Consider the following 18,602-nt stretch of genomic DNA (forward strand, 5'->3'; position numbering starts at 1 on the left):
ATCAAGGTGGTCAATCTGCTTCAGGACTGTGTCATCTGGTGTTACAGAAAACCCTGCAGAAAAGTGAAATTAGCAGCCTGCAAATTGTCATCACCCCATTTTACAGGTGTGAGCTGAAAATTGGGTAATATATCTACTAACAGAAATACAGATTACAGTATTTAACTTCGAGCAAATCCTTAAAAAAAGTAAGCACAAAATTCAGCATGTGAAGATAAAATGCCACACATAAATCAATTAATCGCTGAAATGTCTCCCTGCAACAAAACTTCTTTTCACCAGGGAATTAACAATAAATTCTACCTAGTTTCCAGCCTAAATAACATCCGTAGCTAATCAATGAGGAGTATTTTTGTGTGTGTGTTTCATCTTTTGTCTGAGACATGTCAGAAATTATGGGGGAAAAAAAAAAAAATTAGGATCACCTTTTAGGTCTGTCTGCCCAGAACGGTCTGTTCAGGAGTGACAGCGTAGGACTGTCCCCAGCTGTGCTTCCACCAGCGTTCTGCCCGTTTTGGCTTTGGATTGTACGAGCCGGGGACCTTACACCTCAGCATCCACGGCTCCTGGGGAGAGCAGACACCTGGAAGTGGTCGCTGCAAAGGACAGGGAGAACAGCGGTCCCAAAGGAGAGGACAAATGGGAGGAAATCGCGAGCACGACGTGGAAAATGCGTTTCCCCTCAGTTGTTCCTTCTGCTGGATCTTTTCAAACAGATCACCTTGCAAGAAAGACAGTTTGTGATACAATGTTGTGGAATTTAGGGTAAGAATTTACGTATTTATCCCCACCTTATTTAAAACACTAACTGAGCTGTCATTCCCTCATTGTGCAAATATTTAATGCCTTGTTTAAACATTGTGCAACTAAACACTTCAAAAATTGTTGTTCTGTTGCAATAGTTATTTAACAGTGACATATGTTGAATCTTTATAAAACCAGTGTCAAAAAAAGCCAGTATTTCAAGGGGATTTTTATTGCTATCAGCTATGAGTAAATGTTAGCCTCAAACAAATTAAAATAGTTTGTGTGGGGGGTGAGGGGTCGTGACTTAGAATCCATCTGGGTCTGCTGGGAAGAATTTAAAATAAACAATGCTTTAGAGGCTTCATTTTAGACCCCATCTTTTGGTGATCTGGAGCACTGTCCAAACATCTCTGGAGAGGCAGGACGGCTGTAAGAGCTGCACAAAGGAAGGAAAGCCTCTAACCACACATCACAGCTCTGCCCAACCTGGTGACAGCCATCAGTGGTACAAAATACTCAGATAGATGTGGATACCTATCAGCATTTCATCTTTAAATGGCTCCTTTAATTTCTATTTATTTTTAAACAGGCCTGAGCATGTGTCCAAGATCCGTTTGCTACAGTTTTACAAGGCAGAATTGTGATTTCGGTTTATTTATAGGTCTTATTTATTGCTTGTGTTTATTCTTGGCTCTGTATGATTATATCTCACTGGGCATGCAAGGGACTTGTTTGCTGGGGCCAGTCTATAAACTAAGGTTTCTCTGTTTCATACCTGTTCCGTAATCAAAAGAAAATTATCCAAATAGGTTAACAAAATGTTCTGTGTCTCCTTTTAATGTTAGAATAACGCTGATAATAATCTGCAATGATTTACTCCCCCTAGTTATAATATATGGCCTTTCACTTTTCTTGGGTTTAGGTCATTTCACATATATTCCAATTTTCTAGCAAAATATTGTTTCCTATTCCATTATTTATTTCTTAAATTTAGCCATCTGCTATAATCCCGGCTCGTTTCTCAAGCCCAGCAACCCCCAAGCAAAGTCCATCCCAAGAAATACCCTCCAGACCTCTCATACTGACACGCTGAGCACCTTACTTTTCTGCCAGACAGGCTCCAGAGGTGCTGGCACCGCAACGTGCACGGCACCAACCTCGTACACTTGATAAAGGTTAAGAAACTAAAAATAGCTGCAAATGCGGGAAATCTTAGCTTTGTGACTATTCCCCAACGTAGATGACTTTAAATGTGGTCCTATTATGAAATACACCCTCAAGAAAACCCCGAGGAATCGGTGTAGTGTATTGCATTAGTCGCTTGAAAGGGTTGAAGGTGCAGCGCAGTGACACACAGTTTCATGCTGAATTCCCCAGGCGCATGCGATACCACCATTAAAGAAAGAGGATCCAAATTGCACATGCTTCGTGTTACTAGAATTGATGCTAGCACATTTATACTGCGACCACTGTTAATATCTGGGGAAGTACCATAAAAGAGGATCCTGTAAATGCTCATGTGCTTGAGAATTTCTGTGCTTTTCTGTTTCACTGGGTTCACGAAGTTTTTTTCTGCACTTAAATGTTTGACACTGTAAAAGGTATTGATTTGATACTCTAAAGTTAGAGTAGATTAAAAGAAATGTCACGTGGCTTCAAACACATTAGGGAAAGAGAGTAGAATGGAAGATTAAAGGTGATTTACACCATCAAACATCGCTTCTGAACTGGAGTAGCCTCCAAGCAACAAGACCAGAAGTCTTGCTGGACAGTTCGCTGGAAAAGTTTGTCAACAGCAGAGGAGCAGTTAAAAGAGAACTCTGAAGCCTACTCGTGACTGTTTCACTTTTACAGGATGTTGGCATGCATTTTAAAAGCAATATAAAAATATACAAAATAATGGAAACAGATAGCATCAATCCATTTGCAGGTTTTTGGCCAGAAGGGGTTACTAGACCTTCTTGACTGACGTAGATATTGCAGTCCCTTGCATGTCAAGTGTTATTCCTGTACTGACGCAAATAACTTGCATTTAAGTGCTGGTTTTCAAGTCCTTTCACTTTTCTTCATTTCCTGGCTCTAACAATTCTGGTCAAAAACAATCGCGTAAGTTTAACAGGACACCAAGTCAAAGGCCTTGAAGGTAATTCATGTCACGGTGAGTATTTATTGGCTTCAACTGCTTTCTCTCTTCTTGTTTATTTTTCAATTAGTTCCCTATGGGACTATCACAGCTACACAGCAAACTTCCCCATAGGCCAATCGACACATATTATACACAGGTTTTTAGAAAACTTGTCTACTGTACACTCACTCAAAACATAAGAGACTTCATTTTGGCTTTAACATAGCCCGCCCTTTTGTAAAAATAGATTTTGAGCACCAACACCTGCAGGAAACACAGTCTGTGTTGAATGACATTTATAACCATTGGGAAAATTCGGTTACCTGGGTATGCAAGAACGGCATCTGTCGCTGCTGACACTGAATGTATACGTTTGTCTTTTTTAAAAAAATCCTATCCATAACCAGAAAGATTTAAAAATAGTCAGAAGCCTTCAAAACCAAATTTCCCTGAAACAATGAGCCACACTAAAACAACATACATATTTTTATGCCTATACTTAACCATAGGCAAGGTCAGCCCAGCAATGCATTAGAAGATCACCTATTTAAAGATTGATTTATCCAGCAAAAAATTTGGAGACTAATTATACAGAAAATAAGCTCTTGTGATTAATTGTTGGGAATAAAATCAAGTTATAATTATTGGGGGGGGGGGAAGCCATAAACAATTCACTTAAAATCAAGTAACAGAGCTTGTTTTTAACTACAGCAAGATGCTGAAGTTAGAACTGGAAAAGTTGCAAAACAAAAACCTGAAGTTTGTCCAAATTCATTGTATTATATTACAGTCATCTGTTAGTGATTATGAGCCAGTGAGGTCCGTTGTAAAATGCTTACACAGGATATAGAAATAGTCTTCAAATATGAAACAAATTAGAAATAACTGGCCTCTAAACAAGCATTTGATGTATGAAAAAAGATGGTAAGAAAAAGAAAACCTCAGAATGCTTTTTAGACCGGCTGCCTGAAGCAACCCTCATTTCCATTTCTATAGGGTCCAAGTCAGATGTGACATAAGCATGATGCAAACGGCCGCACAATCTTAACGTTGGGAAATCTGCCACAATGTACAGTTTGCTAAAGAAGAACAGAGAAGGGAAGAGTGAGAGAGGCTTATTAACATGTAACTTACACCACCGCTGTCCTCTTTGAGTCTGGACCAAGTTAACTGGGATGAGAGGTAAAAAGACATTATAGAAGGACAAAGCCTACACGCACGCATTCTAGCTAACTAGAATATATATGTCACTTCAAGTTACATCACTCACTTCGGTTCCTTTTGTTCAGATGTTACATGCTGTAGAGCTTCATTTTTACTGTCACGAAAAAGTCTGAAGCAAACGAGCGGAGCCTAGCTTGAGGCCTGGCTCTTAGAGGGTGCACTTTCAGCTTTTAAAGGACACACAAAATCCAGGCTTAAAATAAATACATTTTCTAAATGTTGTGGAAGCAGCAAATGGCTGTGTTTGTACATATTCAGGAACATCCCCCCCGACCCTGACCTGGACCTGTTCAGCATTTGAGCTTTTGTTTTCCCAAGTCAAAATGCTTTGTAAATTCAGAGTCATGTTGGATCAACAGCAAATTATAGCAACGTAATCTCTACAGCAACTTAGGAAATTGCCATGGAAATTCCTTCTTGTCCCTGCTTTGTGATACAGGTTCTCTGTCCTTGTCGTACTGACCCTCGGGTCTCGGTTACTCACAACCTTTTTGTTGGATTTGGGAGGAAGGAAACAACCCTATCACTGACAGCGATGCTGACCGAGAAAGCAGGAAAAGGAGGAGAACACAAGAGGGAAAAGGAAGTACATAGAAAGCCATGGATGGGGTCAAAGCCTCACGGCTCAGCACTGAGACATCAGGGGTTTGCAGGCTTTTCCAGCACAAGTGACAAAGAGCCAGAGCTACAAGCTCTTACCTCTTTTGAAGCTCTTAACTCTCATTTAAGCCTCCGAACTCCCACAAAACCTAAGGCACCAAAACCGTGAGTGTGAAACCTCTGTGCAGGGTGATTTTAACTTCTTTCCTTGAACAGGGAGAGCCGCAGCACACGAGTACACTAATGTCGCGAGTTGGAGAAGCTGGCCCCTACAGCCCTCGCCTCTTCCCTCCCCACCCTCTGTTACGCGTCCTCCACCAAAGCTTTTCTCACCAGATCCCTGCTTCACCTCGCTGCTTGCCCTTCCGTGGCCCGTGCTTCCTCCGCTCCCACGACGTCCTCAGCCGCTCATCCTACCTCCAGCGCGCTGCTGTGAGAAATGAAGTGTGGGAAGCGAACTGGTAGCATCAGGAAACAATTGGCACTGCTCAAACCCCTCCAGTGTCAGCTAAGGAGAATCACGCTTTGTATTTCATTTTAAAAGTAACGTTGGAGCTGTCATCGCACCGAGGATAAATGAGAAATGACTGGATCTTGGTTGCTTCCAGCTAAAGAGAAGATATTGGAGACAAACATGGCAAGTGTGCCAATAAGGAAAAAATTAGCCTGCTCCCTCTGCAAAATTTTGTAAACACTTCCCCAAAAAATATATGAAAAATGCCATTACCCTCTAATAAGCGGCTGTGTGACTCCAGATATGATGTTAAGTAAAGCAGTGCATTGTAAAACTGGGTGAGAAGTCAATTAATCAAAAGTTAACCTTTCTATATGGGCTATAACTCATGCAGATGGAAGTTTGGCCCCTAAACCAGATAAAAGAAACTTAATTTGCTGCATAAGTTATTGACAGTGTCAATGACGACTGAAGACAAAAAGACCCAAACTGCATAGCTGCACACTTTCTGTTGGATGCTAAATTTACTGAAATTGTCAGAATTTACTAAAACTTTACCATCTTCTAGTACAATTGGTATCAGAGAACAAATTATTTTTTTTATTTTCCTAATACAAGTCCTGGAGGAAACTGCCACACAGGTTACACAGACTCTCTGGGGATGAAGACAGAAAGCTAAATAATGTCAAAGAGAGAGATGGGAAAAGAACATGTTTGTACTTCTGTCTGGAACCAATTACAGAAAAAAAATCATTAGGCTCGGGTAGGAGTACAGGCACTGTCAGAGGATACTGGGCTAGATGAGCTCTTGGCCTGACCCAATACGGCTGTCTTCGTCTTACATTTTCACTCAAAACATGGCCCATTTTTCTTGAGGTACTTCAGAATTTGTTACAAAGAATTTGTTAACAAGCAACAAAAAGGAATAAAGCAAGCTGCAAAAGGGACAAAACAGAAACAGCACAGGGTTTCTGGGAAGGTAAGAAAAACCAGAGGAACTACATTTGCATCTGCTGCCCCAATGGAAAGAAAGAAAACAGCATGCCAGAGAATGTAAAGATACAAACTATTATTTATTGACAATATTTCAGGAAGGAAAATCATAATCACCAACAAAGTCAGGGCAATTAAATGAGTTGGGTGGCACAGAAAACTGTGTAATAAAGAATGTTATTATGCCTTTATTGTAATAATTCTTTCCCTCACTTAGGAAAGCCTCAAAAATACTGAATTTCAAGTTTATGAAAAAATGTTACAGTAATATAGGCAAATTAATGCTCCACGAGAGACAGTTTGAGTCTTTAACCAGAGTTCTGATTTACTTCTTTGAAGTCCCAGCCCAGAAGCATGCCCCAATACACATGCAGAAGGATAAAAATAGATTCCCAGCTGTGCATACTAATACCCATCTGCTCGAATGGTAATAGAGTAGGTCCTTAAAAAACGAGCATTTTTAACCCAGGAAGTATTGCAGTCTTTTACGTTATACCACATTCAGTCTCTCCGAAAGAGATGCTTCCAAGGCAGCAAGCCCATTTGCGCCTAAAAAATCATCTTTAAGGGAAGCTGGCCGCCGAGCTGCTGTCGCACTTCATTTTCTTCACGCTACGAGAGATACGCCCGTACTGCTTCCAAAAACCTTCGCTTAGTGAGATTTATTGCCGGGAGGAATGCTTCCTTCTGCTTCTTTCTGCATAGTTTTTGGAATATTTCGGTTGTGTCTCAGGGAAAGCGGTGTCTCTAAGCCAGCCTGGTTAGTTTTGGGAAGGGTTGAGTTGTCGCCTCACCTCACATAGGCTCCTCTGCTGGCTGAGGGGGCTGGGGCTTGGCTGAGGGGAGCCTCAGGCCCCCCGGCTCCCCTCAGCCAAGCCCCAGCACCCCTCAAGCACCCCCGGCTCCCCTCAAGCCCCTCTCCCGGGCCGAAGCAGGTGGGAGGGATGAGGGGAAGGGGAGTAGCCGGAGACAGGAGTTTCCCCGAGCGCTTCCCGGCACTGACAGCGGGCGGAGGGAGGGCGGGAGATAGCGGGCCGGGCCCCCCCGCTATTAGTACCGGCCCTCAGCGGATCCCGCCTCAGTGCGGAGCCGACCCGGTCACTCACCGCCTCTCAGCAGCACCATGCAGGGGCTCAGCGCCGCGCCGCCCGCCGCCTTCCTCCTCCTCCTCCTCCGCCTCAGCGCGTTGCTGCTGCCGGCGGCCGCGGCGCCGGGCGCCGAGCGGGAGCTGAACCCCAGCAGCCGCCTGGCCGCCGGGGCGGCGCGGGTGGCACTGCAGTACCTCAACTACCAGGCGGCCTCCCCCGGCGCGCTGCGGGCGCTGGGGCAGGTCCGCAAGGCCACGGTGAAGGTAAGGGGGAAGCCGGCGGGGCGTGGGGGTGGCTGCGGCTTCGGGGGAGAGCGGGGCGGGCGGGGGGCTCCCCGGGCGGTCTTGAAAGTGATGCTGGGAAAAGTACAATTAATAATAATTATTATAATAAGAGTGGGGCAATGGTGCGGAGCTGAGCCGCCCTCAGGTTGGCGTGGTCCCGTCCTGGGCACCGGGCACCTTCCCGCCTCCCTCAGGGGGCTGCTGTCCCGCCGCCCCTTCCTCCGGGGGCTCGGGGCACCCCGGTCCCCTCAGAGGGGGAGTGAGGATCCCTCTCCAAAGATCATTAACTTACTCGTGATTTAAACATCCCCCAAATCCAAGCCCAGCACCCCGTATGTTGGTTGAGGTTGCTCCGAGTGCCCTGTCCTGGAATCAAAAGCAGCGTAGCGCAGATGAGGGAAGGAGGAAACCGAGGCACCTGGCGGGCACACGATGGAAAGAAAACTGTTTGAAAAGGAAACATTTTCAGCAGAATCGCTTCTACTTTGTGTGAGTAGGGGTGGAAAGGACTTTGGCTTTCTATCTCTGGAGACCAAGAGCTCAACTAAAGGCGATGCAGTTCCCATCAGAAAACATACCTTTATCTTCCAAAAAACGTGCCAAGTTGAGGTGACAGAAAGGGGCGGGAGTCCTAGACAGAAGCGGCTACAGGGGCAGAGCTTGTCAGGGCTGCTCGAGGAGGAGCCCAGGGCTCGCCGGGCATACCTGCGCCTGCCTGCCTGGGTTCCACAGCCTGCCCCGGCCGTCAGCCCCCCGCAAGCACCTGCCTCTCAGCCCAACTCTTCCTTCGGCCACAGGTTGGTTTGGTTTTATACAGCTTACTCAGTTTCTGAAAGTAAGAGAACAGGCAAAAATTTTGGGGGAACGTTTGTCCAAGGCTGTAGATCCTGGAAGGAAAGCACTGCCTTGCTGGAGAGCTGAGGAGGGTCTAAGCTATCACAGTGGATGGGATTTAAAACCGGCCCTCTCATCTTGTCTTTCTCGCCAGGCTAGTGCTGGGCAGCTCCCTAAAGCGAGGGCTGCTTGTTTTGGATTCCCAGTCTGAAGTGCCAAATGCAGCACAGGATTCCACTGGATCCTTTTCATGGCTCTGGCATCTGAAAAGGAGATGTTACAACATTTGTCCTTCAGCATCTGCACGGCTTGTTCAATTCAGGCCCTCACTCTTAAAATTGAGAATAAGACAGTTTAGTGTAAAGTCTTCCCTTTCAAGAAAGAAGTTCCAAGCCAGCCTAAAGTGCTCAGGATGTACTACTGTGGTCCTTATAACATTGAACTTGAGCCTCAGTCTTTCACATATATCCCAGTTGACAGTGGTTCCAAAACAATTTGAAGCCTGTGTGAGTTGCACACCATATTTAACAGACCAGAATAATTTCCAATTAAATTTGACAAAACACGAGCTACTGCATAATGATTCAGAACTTGTGTATTACTTTGTGTAACACAAGGCTGAAAGATAGTGTTAGTCATGCTACCTGTCTGGGAATGCAAACATGGTATCCCGCTATGGATTTATCTGAGACCGTACCCTTTAGGTAACTCTCTGTTCTCATCATCATTCCCAAACATGTCGTTAAACATATAGTTTAATAGGTGCTGAGCATGGATGTGCTAGTGTGACATTTAATTCTCCCTATGAAATTGCTGCAGACACCTATGACAGAAATTTACTATGATATTTCATACTTCTCTCGAAATGTACAAGTGCTCCTGTATTTACTGGGCACTTTACTGGGTAGTACACATATGTATGTATGTATATATTTACATATACAAATGCTTGTGCCTCTTTTAAGCACAACCGACATGGCCTCTGGTAGCAGCGTGTAGTAAAGAGACATCAGAAGTAAGGGGTTGGTGCAGATCCTCTTTCCAACCCCAGTGTAACTGAGTATTTGCAAAGTAGTTTGGTTGCAGGGAGGGGAAAGGGTTTTTTCCACTCACTATCAGCCACCTGCTTTTTAATATAGGAAAGAAAGAAATTGGTTCATTACAGAGAAGTGAAATGCCTCATTGTTTCCTCACAGTACTGATGCTGTAGGAGCTCGCTGTAACCCCTTTCTACAGTTTATTTCCCCTTTTTCTTTGCACGCACTGTGAAAACAAGAGGAGAAATGTACTAGACATGGTCACTTCCTTCTTTCCTGTCCTCCACTGTAAAAAAATGAAAAGAATTTCCTGGAAGGAATGTGCTATATCATGTGAATGCAAGAGACAGAAATGTTGGGGTTTGGGGGATTTTTTGGTTGGTTGGTTGTTTTTTTTTGTTTGCTTGGTTTTTGATTTTTTTAATATATTTTTTATGAAGGCTAGTTTCCTATTGGTTAGTATATTACTGGGTCTAGTACAAATAGGATCATTTTATCATGGAATTTAATCATGAGCATTGTATTTTAAAACTAACATTATTAGCCCACTAGCCAGTGAAACTGTGGTAATTAGAAACAGGACTGGAGACAGTCACCAGTACGGTAACTCTGTTAGACATGAAGGATTTTTCAGGTTCAGATAAAATGAGTCTTCAGTGCTCTTCTCTCCCAGCAACAAATAGTAGAGATACGCCAAACGTATAATAATTCCTACCTTGCCATTGGCTGCAGTTTTCTTTTTGTTGTCCCTCTCACTGACGTGGGTTTTTTCTTAAGTGAGTATCTTCTAGGAAACAGCAGCATCTCATGGAATTGTTGACAGCTGCACTTTAAAATACATTTTTGAGAAGAGAAGCATTAGCGTGTGCCAGCTGAAGATCCTAGAATTCGAGAGAAACTTTCAAAACGCTGACGTAGCAGTCTCCCATACCAAGCTGTCCCGGAAATCATAACTGAGCAGTAGGTAGGTGAATCAGGAAGTGAAGTCTAAAGGTAAAATTAGGTAATCTCTTGGCTAAACTGCAACAATTGCTTAAATTGGACTACAAAATACAATTTTACAGATGGATATTTCTCTTCACAAGCTCATCTTGACACAAAACAGTGTAATATCAGGACTACGGTCCTAATATTAGAAGTCAGTTAAAAGATTTCTACTTATTTCCAACAGTCAGGACCCCACGTTAGGGTGAGAAACGTAAAGTCAGTGGCATGGTAGGTAAATTGTCTAGGGAAAGCTAGATACAGAGCAGAAGAGAAAATGGCCATCTCTGCTGGCTTTTCCCTCCTGCCTGGGGCAGCCCGAGAGCTCACCTGGCTGCTTGTGGATCAGACATCTCCAGCGCCTCCAGAAGCCACAGGCTACCTCAGCTGGCTTGCAGGGACCCTGGCAGGGCTGCGAGGTGGGAATCCCCCTAGGCAAGACCCCAAAGGACACGTCTCCCGCTCCTCTCTCAGCAGTGCCAGCTTCTCTGTGCTTAGTGATCAGGTCAGCCCTCTGATCCAGCAACCGAAAACTGGTCCCAGGGAAGAAATGCTGGTGGGGAAACACACAGGAGAAGAGAGGGAAACCTGCAGCAAGGGGTGCGGGAGGGATCACCCCTTTCCGTGCCAGTGGGAAGTTAGAGCAGTTTAAACCAATTGCGAAACTGCCTCCTTCGGGACCTGGAACAAAACTGCTTTTAAATTGCTATTCTGGCCTTTACAGTACTAAAAATCTGTCATGCCAGTTGCATTAATTTCGAGCCCAGAAATAAAACAATCCCATGACCCAGATATTCAGTGGAAAAAATTAATTACTCACTTGTTTTCTTCTCTTTTGGAGATTTTTATCTTTGGCTGCTTTCAGCCAGCCATCATTGTGTGATGTCAAATATTCCTGAGCTCTTACTTAACTCACACTATGTGATGGGTTACAGTGATGCATTTTGGGATGACAGTGGAAAATAATAGTAGAAATAAAAGTGATGTTTTTCTTCGAAACTAGAAATACTTTTGCAAAAGTTAAAGTTATTTCATGTACCTTCTCCCTCTCCCTGGTAAGATCAAAGCAGCTCTCTGGTATGCATACCCAGACTGAATATGTGTTTTAGCTGTGTAGCACCACTTGAAAGCTTTCTAGGTGAGTAGTACTGCTATGGTGGAGTTCTTGCAAATGAAGAGAGAATATCTACTTCAAAAACCACATAAGCACAGAATTACGTATTCTTTATAAAGTATTTACCAAGTTATTAGTCATGAAGCTTTTCTATACCCTTCTATTGAGAAGAATCAGAGACTGAATAATTAGTTTATAAAAAATTCCAATTGATTTTGTTTTCTTCATTAGTGCTCGATACCAGGCAAATGCAATGAAACTGCTGAAATATTTTGTCAGAATCTGATTACTGTTCTCAAAGTTATCACAGCTATAAAAACAGTTTTTTTCTTTAGCAGACAGAACAGGTGACACCAATGCAAGAACAAACAATATTGGAAGAAAAGTTGAACATATTTTAAATGACTGAATATGCTGGACAGAAAAGATCCAGCTTAACTATAATAGAGCTTCTGTTACAGACTTTAAGACCCTGATGTTGTAACTGGGAGGGTGCAGTCAGGCTGCTGTGCTGTGCCCCTTCAGGAAGAGGTTCAGCAGGAAACCCCCATCCACTGTCATCGGTTAAATCAGAGCGCTGAGTTTCTCCCGCTTCAGAGGTGGTGTAGTCCAACTGACTCTGTTTCAGGTTCTCTCACCTGTGGTACTGATGACAAGAAAAGGAATAAGCCTAGGTCACTGTGCTTAAAAAATACCCATACTTGATCAAATGAAGAATGTTAGAAACAATAGAGATAACACCTCTTGGGTAGCTTTACAATAATTAGAAACTTAGACAACTGCAGTGATTATCATGAGAGATTAGGCCCTTCCTTCAGTGCCACAAATTATTGATTCTTTTGTAAGCCTGCATTTCAGAAAGCTAGGTTTTACCGTTTTGCTATGCTAAGAGTGTCTGTTCATGTCATAATCTCTGGCATTTTGAGGACAAGATTTTAGCCAACACACAAAACGGAGGCAGGAGAGAAGGGGAGAACGAGGAGACCGAGAAGAGGCTGTAAGCCTGAACTCATCCTCTCTCCATTCCCTTCACAGTGTCAGCTGGGTCCAGCTCCAGGCTTGCCTCATTGTAAAGCTTCAAGAGGGGATTTCTGAAAAGTAGAGCAAGTGACTAAACCCATTTGCCCTCTTACTGCGGTGCATAAGTCCGTCTGTGTACTAAAGGCAGGTGCTGGGCTGATGGCCTTGCCCTGGGAGTGAAACTTTGCAAACACTGTGCTATTAATGGCTTCCTGGAAGAAAATAAGATGGCAACACAAAGGCCGAAGTTTAGATAAATGAAACATGTGCACGTTTGCTTTGGGTTCTAATCTTCAAAATTCTGCCAATAGCCAGAATTCCCCTCCTGTTTATCTGAAGAGTATTGTATTTGAAAAACAAATAGGACTAACAAATCAGTGCTGTTGCTGGAATGCAGCAATTTGACTTCAACGTACACTTTAAAAGGCAGCTTGCATTCTCCAGTAAAATGCATTTTCTACACACTACCTCACACGTGCCACACAAAGGAAAACCTATGTAACAATATATCCTACACCAGTAGCAAAAGGAAGCAAAAAGAGGTTTATGAGAAGGGAGAATGCCTCTTATTAAACCAGGTAATATATGCAAAAGGAACAAACTTTCAGACACAGAAGTGACCTGGCTTGTACATCAGAAAGCTTGTCTAATAAACCACAATATAGCATACAAAAAGACTTATTTTCTTTCATTTGTTTCTGGCTGGTTTAATCAAAGGAAAGGCTTGGGAATGTACCAAACAGTTAAATGACACGTGATGTCATTTTAAAAGGAATTAGTTGAATAAATATAAAGTTTTCCATACCATTTGTTGCTCGGACTCCTCACTCAAAAATAAATATAGAAATTTCAAAAGTGAATATACAAGTTGGTAGGAAAATATGAGACTGAATAATGAAGTGAAGAGCAGATAACACAAATAGTTTTTATTAGGCTCTGCTCTTGCACTATTAAATGAGAGATTGATCCTGTTTTAAGGTAATTAATATCTTTCATGGCCAACACTAAAAGCTAGTTTCTGTTTCAGCATGTTTGGGGCCAGGACAGGCTGTGATATCCCACACCAAAAATACAATTTGTTAACTGAACCATTTCTGTCAGCAACAGGAAAAACAACCCAAAACAAACTGAAAAAAAAACCAAATCCAAGAAAATGACATATTTCAAATGTGTACATTTCTAAGGCTTTTCTGATGTTTTGTGCTACAAGAGGTGCTGCTGGCTGCTTCCCATCAGCAAGGAGTATTCTTTTATTTTTCTTTAACAAGTGGAGTCTCAGATAGTTGACTGAGCAACTTAATGACTGGTATTTTCAGGGCAAAAGAGAGCAGACAGATCAGAATCCTGATCTGTAGTGAAATTAGTCTCATTCCAGTCACAATAGAAAAAAAAACTAGAAAGGTTAGCATCCCTAAGATTAAATTAGCCTTTGTAATTCCTGTTCAGCTGTGAGTCAGTCAGCAAGATTTGATTCATTTATATATTCAAGGGCACTCTGATAGCCTGTGCAAAAAATACCTCTTCGGAAGCTGAACACTGATTTGTAATTTTATTATTTTTAAAGTTACTCAGTATCAATCTGTCCTGTGAAGGACTTTGAGCTGCATTTTTCTTCTTGCATATCTCTGCGAGGAAAGGCTTTCAAACATTCCTTAATATAAAGGTTATTTATTGTCGTTGTTAAGACCCTTTGTGTTTGCTGCTAGGATCATCTCGGCACATCTCATCTGACCGATTTCCTGATGCTACAAGGCCACGAGGTAGCCATGGCGCCCTCGTTTTCCCTCCTCAGCGCTCAGGGCAACACCTCAGCAAGTAAACAGTACGTAAGGCTATAGTTACACTGATGGCTGAATCCTTCTCTCTTCCAGAACATCCCAGACTCCGGTCACAAGTATTACCTGCAGTTCACTACCGAAGACTACAAAAGCGGGGTGAGTTTACGGTCCACCATGTTTCTTCCGCGAATGTGCATTAAATGAACTTAAACATCTTCAGAGCAGGGTAGATTTAATTGCTTTCGTGAATGGATCTTTCACAGTGGAAAGCCTTACCTTTATGCTCCTACCCGCCTGTCCTGCATGGGGCATGGTTTGCTCTTAGCATCCCCCGAGTATCTCATCTCATCAGTCCTCTGCCTCCGCCGGGGTCCAAGTGGTCAGAGCACCGCAGTTACCTGCTTTGCTCCGGGCCTGAAGCGACTGTCTCGTTTAAGTCACATCAGGCAGCCAAGCGCCTGAGCGAAACTTTGCAATGGTCCAGACTCAGTGTGACAGTATGGTCCTCATTATCCAGTTGTAGCTCCTGCTGTGTCCACACCCCAAAATGAGAATAAAGGGTTGACAGTTATGTGTTCTTTTTAATTATAACCCCTCCTCTCCATTCATTTTGTCAGACAGTTGTCATCAGCAATTTTACTGTAAGCATCTGCTTTTCCATTACACACATGCATTTTATGAAATTCAGATTATTTTCAGAATTTAATATGAAGCATTAGATTATTTTTGTTTTAAGGCTGAAGTATCATACAGTGAAATTCCCTGTTATCAGTTAATATTATTTATCGAGAACTCTCAAACATATTTCCAAGAGAACTTAGTGCATTTCTGCTACACTTTAATTAAAAACTTCTGTTAAATCACTTTAGCCTTGTGGTTTTAACCTATTTACTTTTCTGGAAAAAAATTTATATCCATTTAAAGACTTTCTTGACCCCTGTACAACTTCATACAGAGCGTCTCATAAAGACATGTACGTACTCCACGTGTATACTTCACATGTTAATACCCAAAACGTTTTTTAAGAATGTGTTGCTAGTAAATAAAATGTTAATTAAAGGTAACAGTTTTAAATTCTACCTGTACAGGAAAATGCCGGGAGCTGCCTTGCTACAGTGTTGTATCCGAAGACAATGTCTCCACCTGTTGTCAATATCAAGTGCATGCCTACCAAAGACCAGAAGCAAATCCAAGAAGAGGACAACAAACTTTACCAAAAAATTAGGCACCAAACCAAACCAATAACTGGAAACAATATTCCAGGTATATTCCTCTACATAATCAGTCGTCTTTCATTTTATCTCAAAGGGTCTGGGCACTTTTAAGAACACAAGCAAATGTACCCGCATTTGAAAAAGTAGATGCGTGTATTTACAGTAGCACCCTAAAACCATAGAGCTAACTATCGAACCAATTCCACCTTGCTGGCGATTCTTGGGGAGAAAAAAACCTGCTGTGTTTAGCAACAAGAGTAGTCACCACAATGGTGTGAAGGTGTTCGGGATTCAAAAGCAAGCCTACGCAATTTTATATTCAAGTAAATGCAAAACGTCCTCAAGTAATAACAACTGCCTTAACCCACACACCTGCCCCAGCTGCAGGTGGGAATTCACAAGGGATGACTAACAGAATTTTTCCATCCTGGAAAGAGAGCACCTCGGTCCCTCTTTTCCTTCCAGCTACGTAAGGACCTCCATTATCACGGATATTGGGTTTCTCACCTCCTTGTGGGGACCCTGTGAGCAGTGTCTCTTGGCAATTTCAGTTCCGTCACGCTTTCATACTTTTACTGTGACGGCAGGTTTAGCATCCTCTTCCTCCCTGTTCAAGATTATAACGCACCTGAGAGAAGAGTCACTTCCCAGGCAGTGTGCTACGCCAGGCAAAAGTGTTCTGTGGTTATCATTTTTCTGCTGGACAGGCAGAATGAATCGTTTTTATACTGCTCTCTTTCTGCCTTGCAGACAGCTACGGAAATATTGAACCTGCCCTGGAGCCGGTGTGGGCTTTGGCTGTTGCTGGCAGCAGTTACATAATGTGGGAAAAGTCAACGGAGAGCCTGGGTTACTTCATGGCACAAGTCAAGTCTGTGAAGCAGTGGGTAAGCGAAGTGGAAATTACACGTCTGCGTTACAGAAGCTAACAGTGTCTACCAAGCAGCAGAAAATAAACCAACCATCAACAGCTCACGCTCTCTGTAATGGGTGTGATTCTCCCAAAACCCCAGTGGCTTCTCCATACAAGCATGCCCACCTCCGGACAAATATTTTGTCCAGGCTTTGGTGGAAAAATTTTACTCATTTGGACAAAATTTGGTTTTCTTTGTTTGCATGAGTGGATCTGTTGGCTTCTACAGGTTTAATCAGATTTGAACATCTGGTCCTGCAGTTCGTCAGCCCCATACTAAGTCGCTCCTAGTACTCTTTGCCCTCCTAGCCGAGCTGGACGGTAGCATCAGTCTCGTACCTGAGCCGCTCTCTGGGGAACTTATCTTACACCTGCAGCAAACAGAACAGGAGTTCCCAAAGCTTTGTTTCCCTCAGTCATCTGTGATCAATAGACAGTGTTCGGTTTTTACTCCCTATTTATTTAGAATGAGATTTCTCTGAAGGAGAGATTAATAGTCAGGTAAGATTCTCGAATTTATTTGAGGGTTAAACTTAATTAATTAGCATCTGAGTCAGCCTAGTTTCATGTCAGAGAACAGTCAGACTGCAGAGCCACGCTGCAGTTAGTGCCTTCAAAGCTTTTATGCAGGAAACGCTCCCAATTCCCCGTCTCTCCACATACAAAACCTGTCTCACTCCAGCCAACGACCACAGCCATCTCGAGCCCTGTTCATCTCGCTCCCTCAGCCAGCTAAATGCAGTCAAGTGAATCAGAGTCGACTCTAAACTTCAACAATGTAACTCATGTTCTTGATCATTTTTTTCTTTTTTGATACGTGCCCAGATAAGGAAAGATGATTTTCTTGAGTTTGACTACACTGTCCTGCTCCATGAAATTCCAACGCAGGTAAGAAAGCGTATGTGTACAACACCTTTCATCAACAGAGGAACAGTATAAAGATCATAAAAGCTGTGTATTTTTAAATCTGTTCTCCAGGAAATTATTTCATGTCACATGCGCCTCACTTGGCTTCCTGGTCACCCTCTGAAAGTGAAATACTTCTGTGCTTCGGAGAATCAGGGGCTCGAAGATGGATCTGGAATGGAATCTGGATCAGCTTCTGCGATTTTACATGAGAGGGGAGCGAATTTTTAAGAGAGATTGTCAGCTTTATGTGTATGTATTAAATGAGAAAATCCTTGTGTTAATAGACCTGGAGTTGTGATAATTTTTCTATACAAGTCGAAGAGTGAATCTGAATGCTTTCACTGGTCTGTTTTGTTCCCAAATTAATTCCTATAAATTCTTAAACTGAAAGACTCACGTTCTAGAGTTCTACCTAAAAACTTCTGCTACTACATATATACACAGATAAATGTTCACAAGTTGATTTTATGTCACTAACTTACTGTTACTTAGAGTAACACAGTTTCTGAACAAAGTTAATATATTTGGATAAAAATCTTAAGAAAAGCATTAATCTGTCACTAAGAAATATTTGTCTACTAATTTTTTTTTTCATTTTTTGGGATAGATACATGATTTTTAACTTACATCTCCAATAAAACAAATACCATTACGCAGGGTCAAGGCTGGGTTTTCTGTCACGATGCTGCTGTTGGACCCCAGCTTCCCATCTTCTCCCAGTGTCTGGCCTTTCACAGGATGCGGACGAGCGGAGGCAGCGAAGCGTCTCCCCGCAAGGCTACTGAAGCCAGTAACCAGCATCCGCGCGGCCCTAGTCCCGCTGACGCACCGCTGTTCCCTGCGCTGTGAGCTGACATAAAAAGAAAGTTTCTTCTCTCGTGTTTGTGAAGGCAACTCAGAAAATATTGATATAAGGAAAGCATGTTTTGTTGTCTCCCCGCATCTGTCACCAGTCCAGAACGCTGCAAGGCGGTGTTTGTCAGAGGGAAATTGAGGATGTTGTCTTAGTCTATTTGCAGTATGACACAGTTCTTGCTGTTTTACCTTGAACGAAGCCAGACAGAACTGCAAAGACAGGAAGGCTCCGTACGGATGAATTTCCACATTGGGGTTTGGAGGGGAACAGCCCGCTGCCAGAATACCCCGTCAAACTGCTCTTCTGTTAATGACTGCCATGTCTGGTACCCATCCTAAATACCACAAAGTCCTGCTGCAAGAGCACGGTTGTCCCTTCACACCGCATTCTCCGTTTGGTGTTACAGCAGACCCACCGTCCTGCCTTTG

The 18,602-nt window shown here is 43.0% G+C and overlaps 1 protein-coding gene across 1 annotated transcript; it reads left to right on the forward strand.

The window, feature by feature from the left end:
• Positions 1–7,266: 7,266 nt before the first annotated feature.
• Positions 7,267–17,546, forward strand: LOC309594221 (ovocalyxin-32-like; the record flags this gene model as incomplete). Its single annotated transcript, XM_082319627.1, has 6 exons — positions 7,267–7,494; positions 14,376–14,438; positions 15,371–15,545; positions 16,247–16,383; positions 17,235–17,297; positions 17,388–17,546. 6 exons carry the CDS (start codon positions 7,267–7,269, stop codon positions 17,544–17,546), a joined length of 825 nt encoding a protein of 274 aa, XP_082175753.1.
• Between the last annotated feature and the right edge of the window lie 1,056 nt (positions 17,547–18,602).

The sequence above is a fragment of the Platalea leucorodia genome, assembly GCF_965183815.1.
Source record: "Platalea leucorodia genome assembly, chromosome: 8".
NCBI lineage: Eukaryota > Metazoa > Chordata > Aves > Pelecaniformes > Threskiornithidae > Platalea > Platalea leucorodia.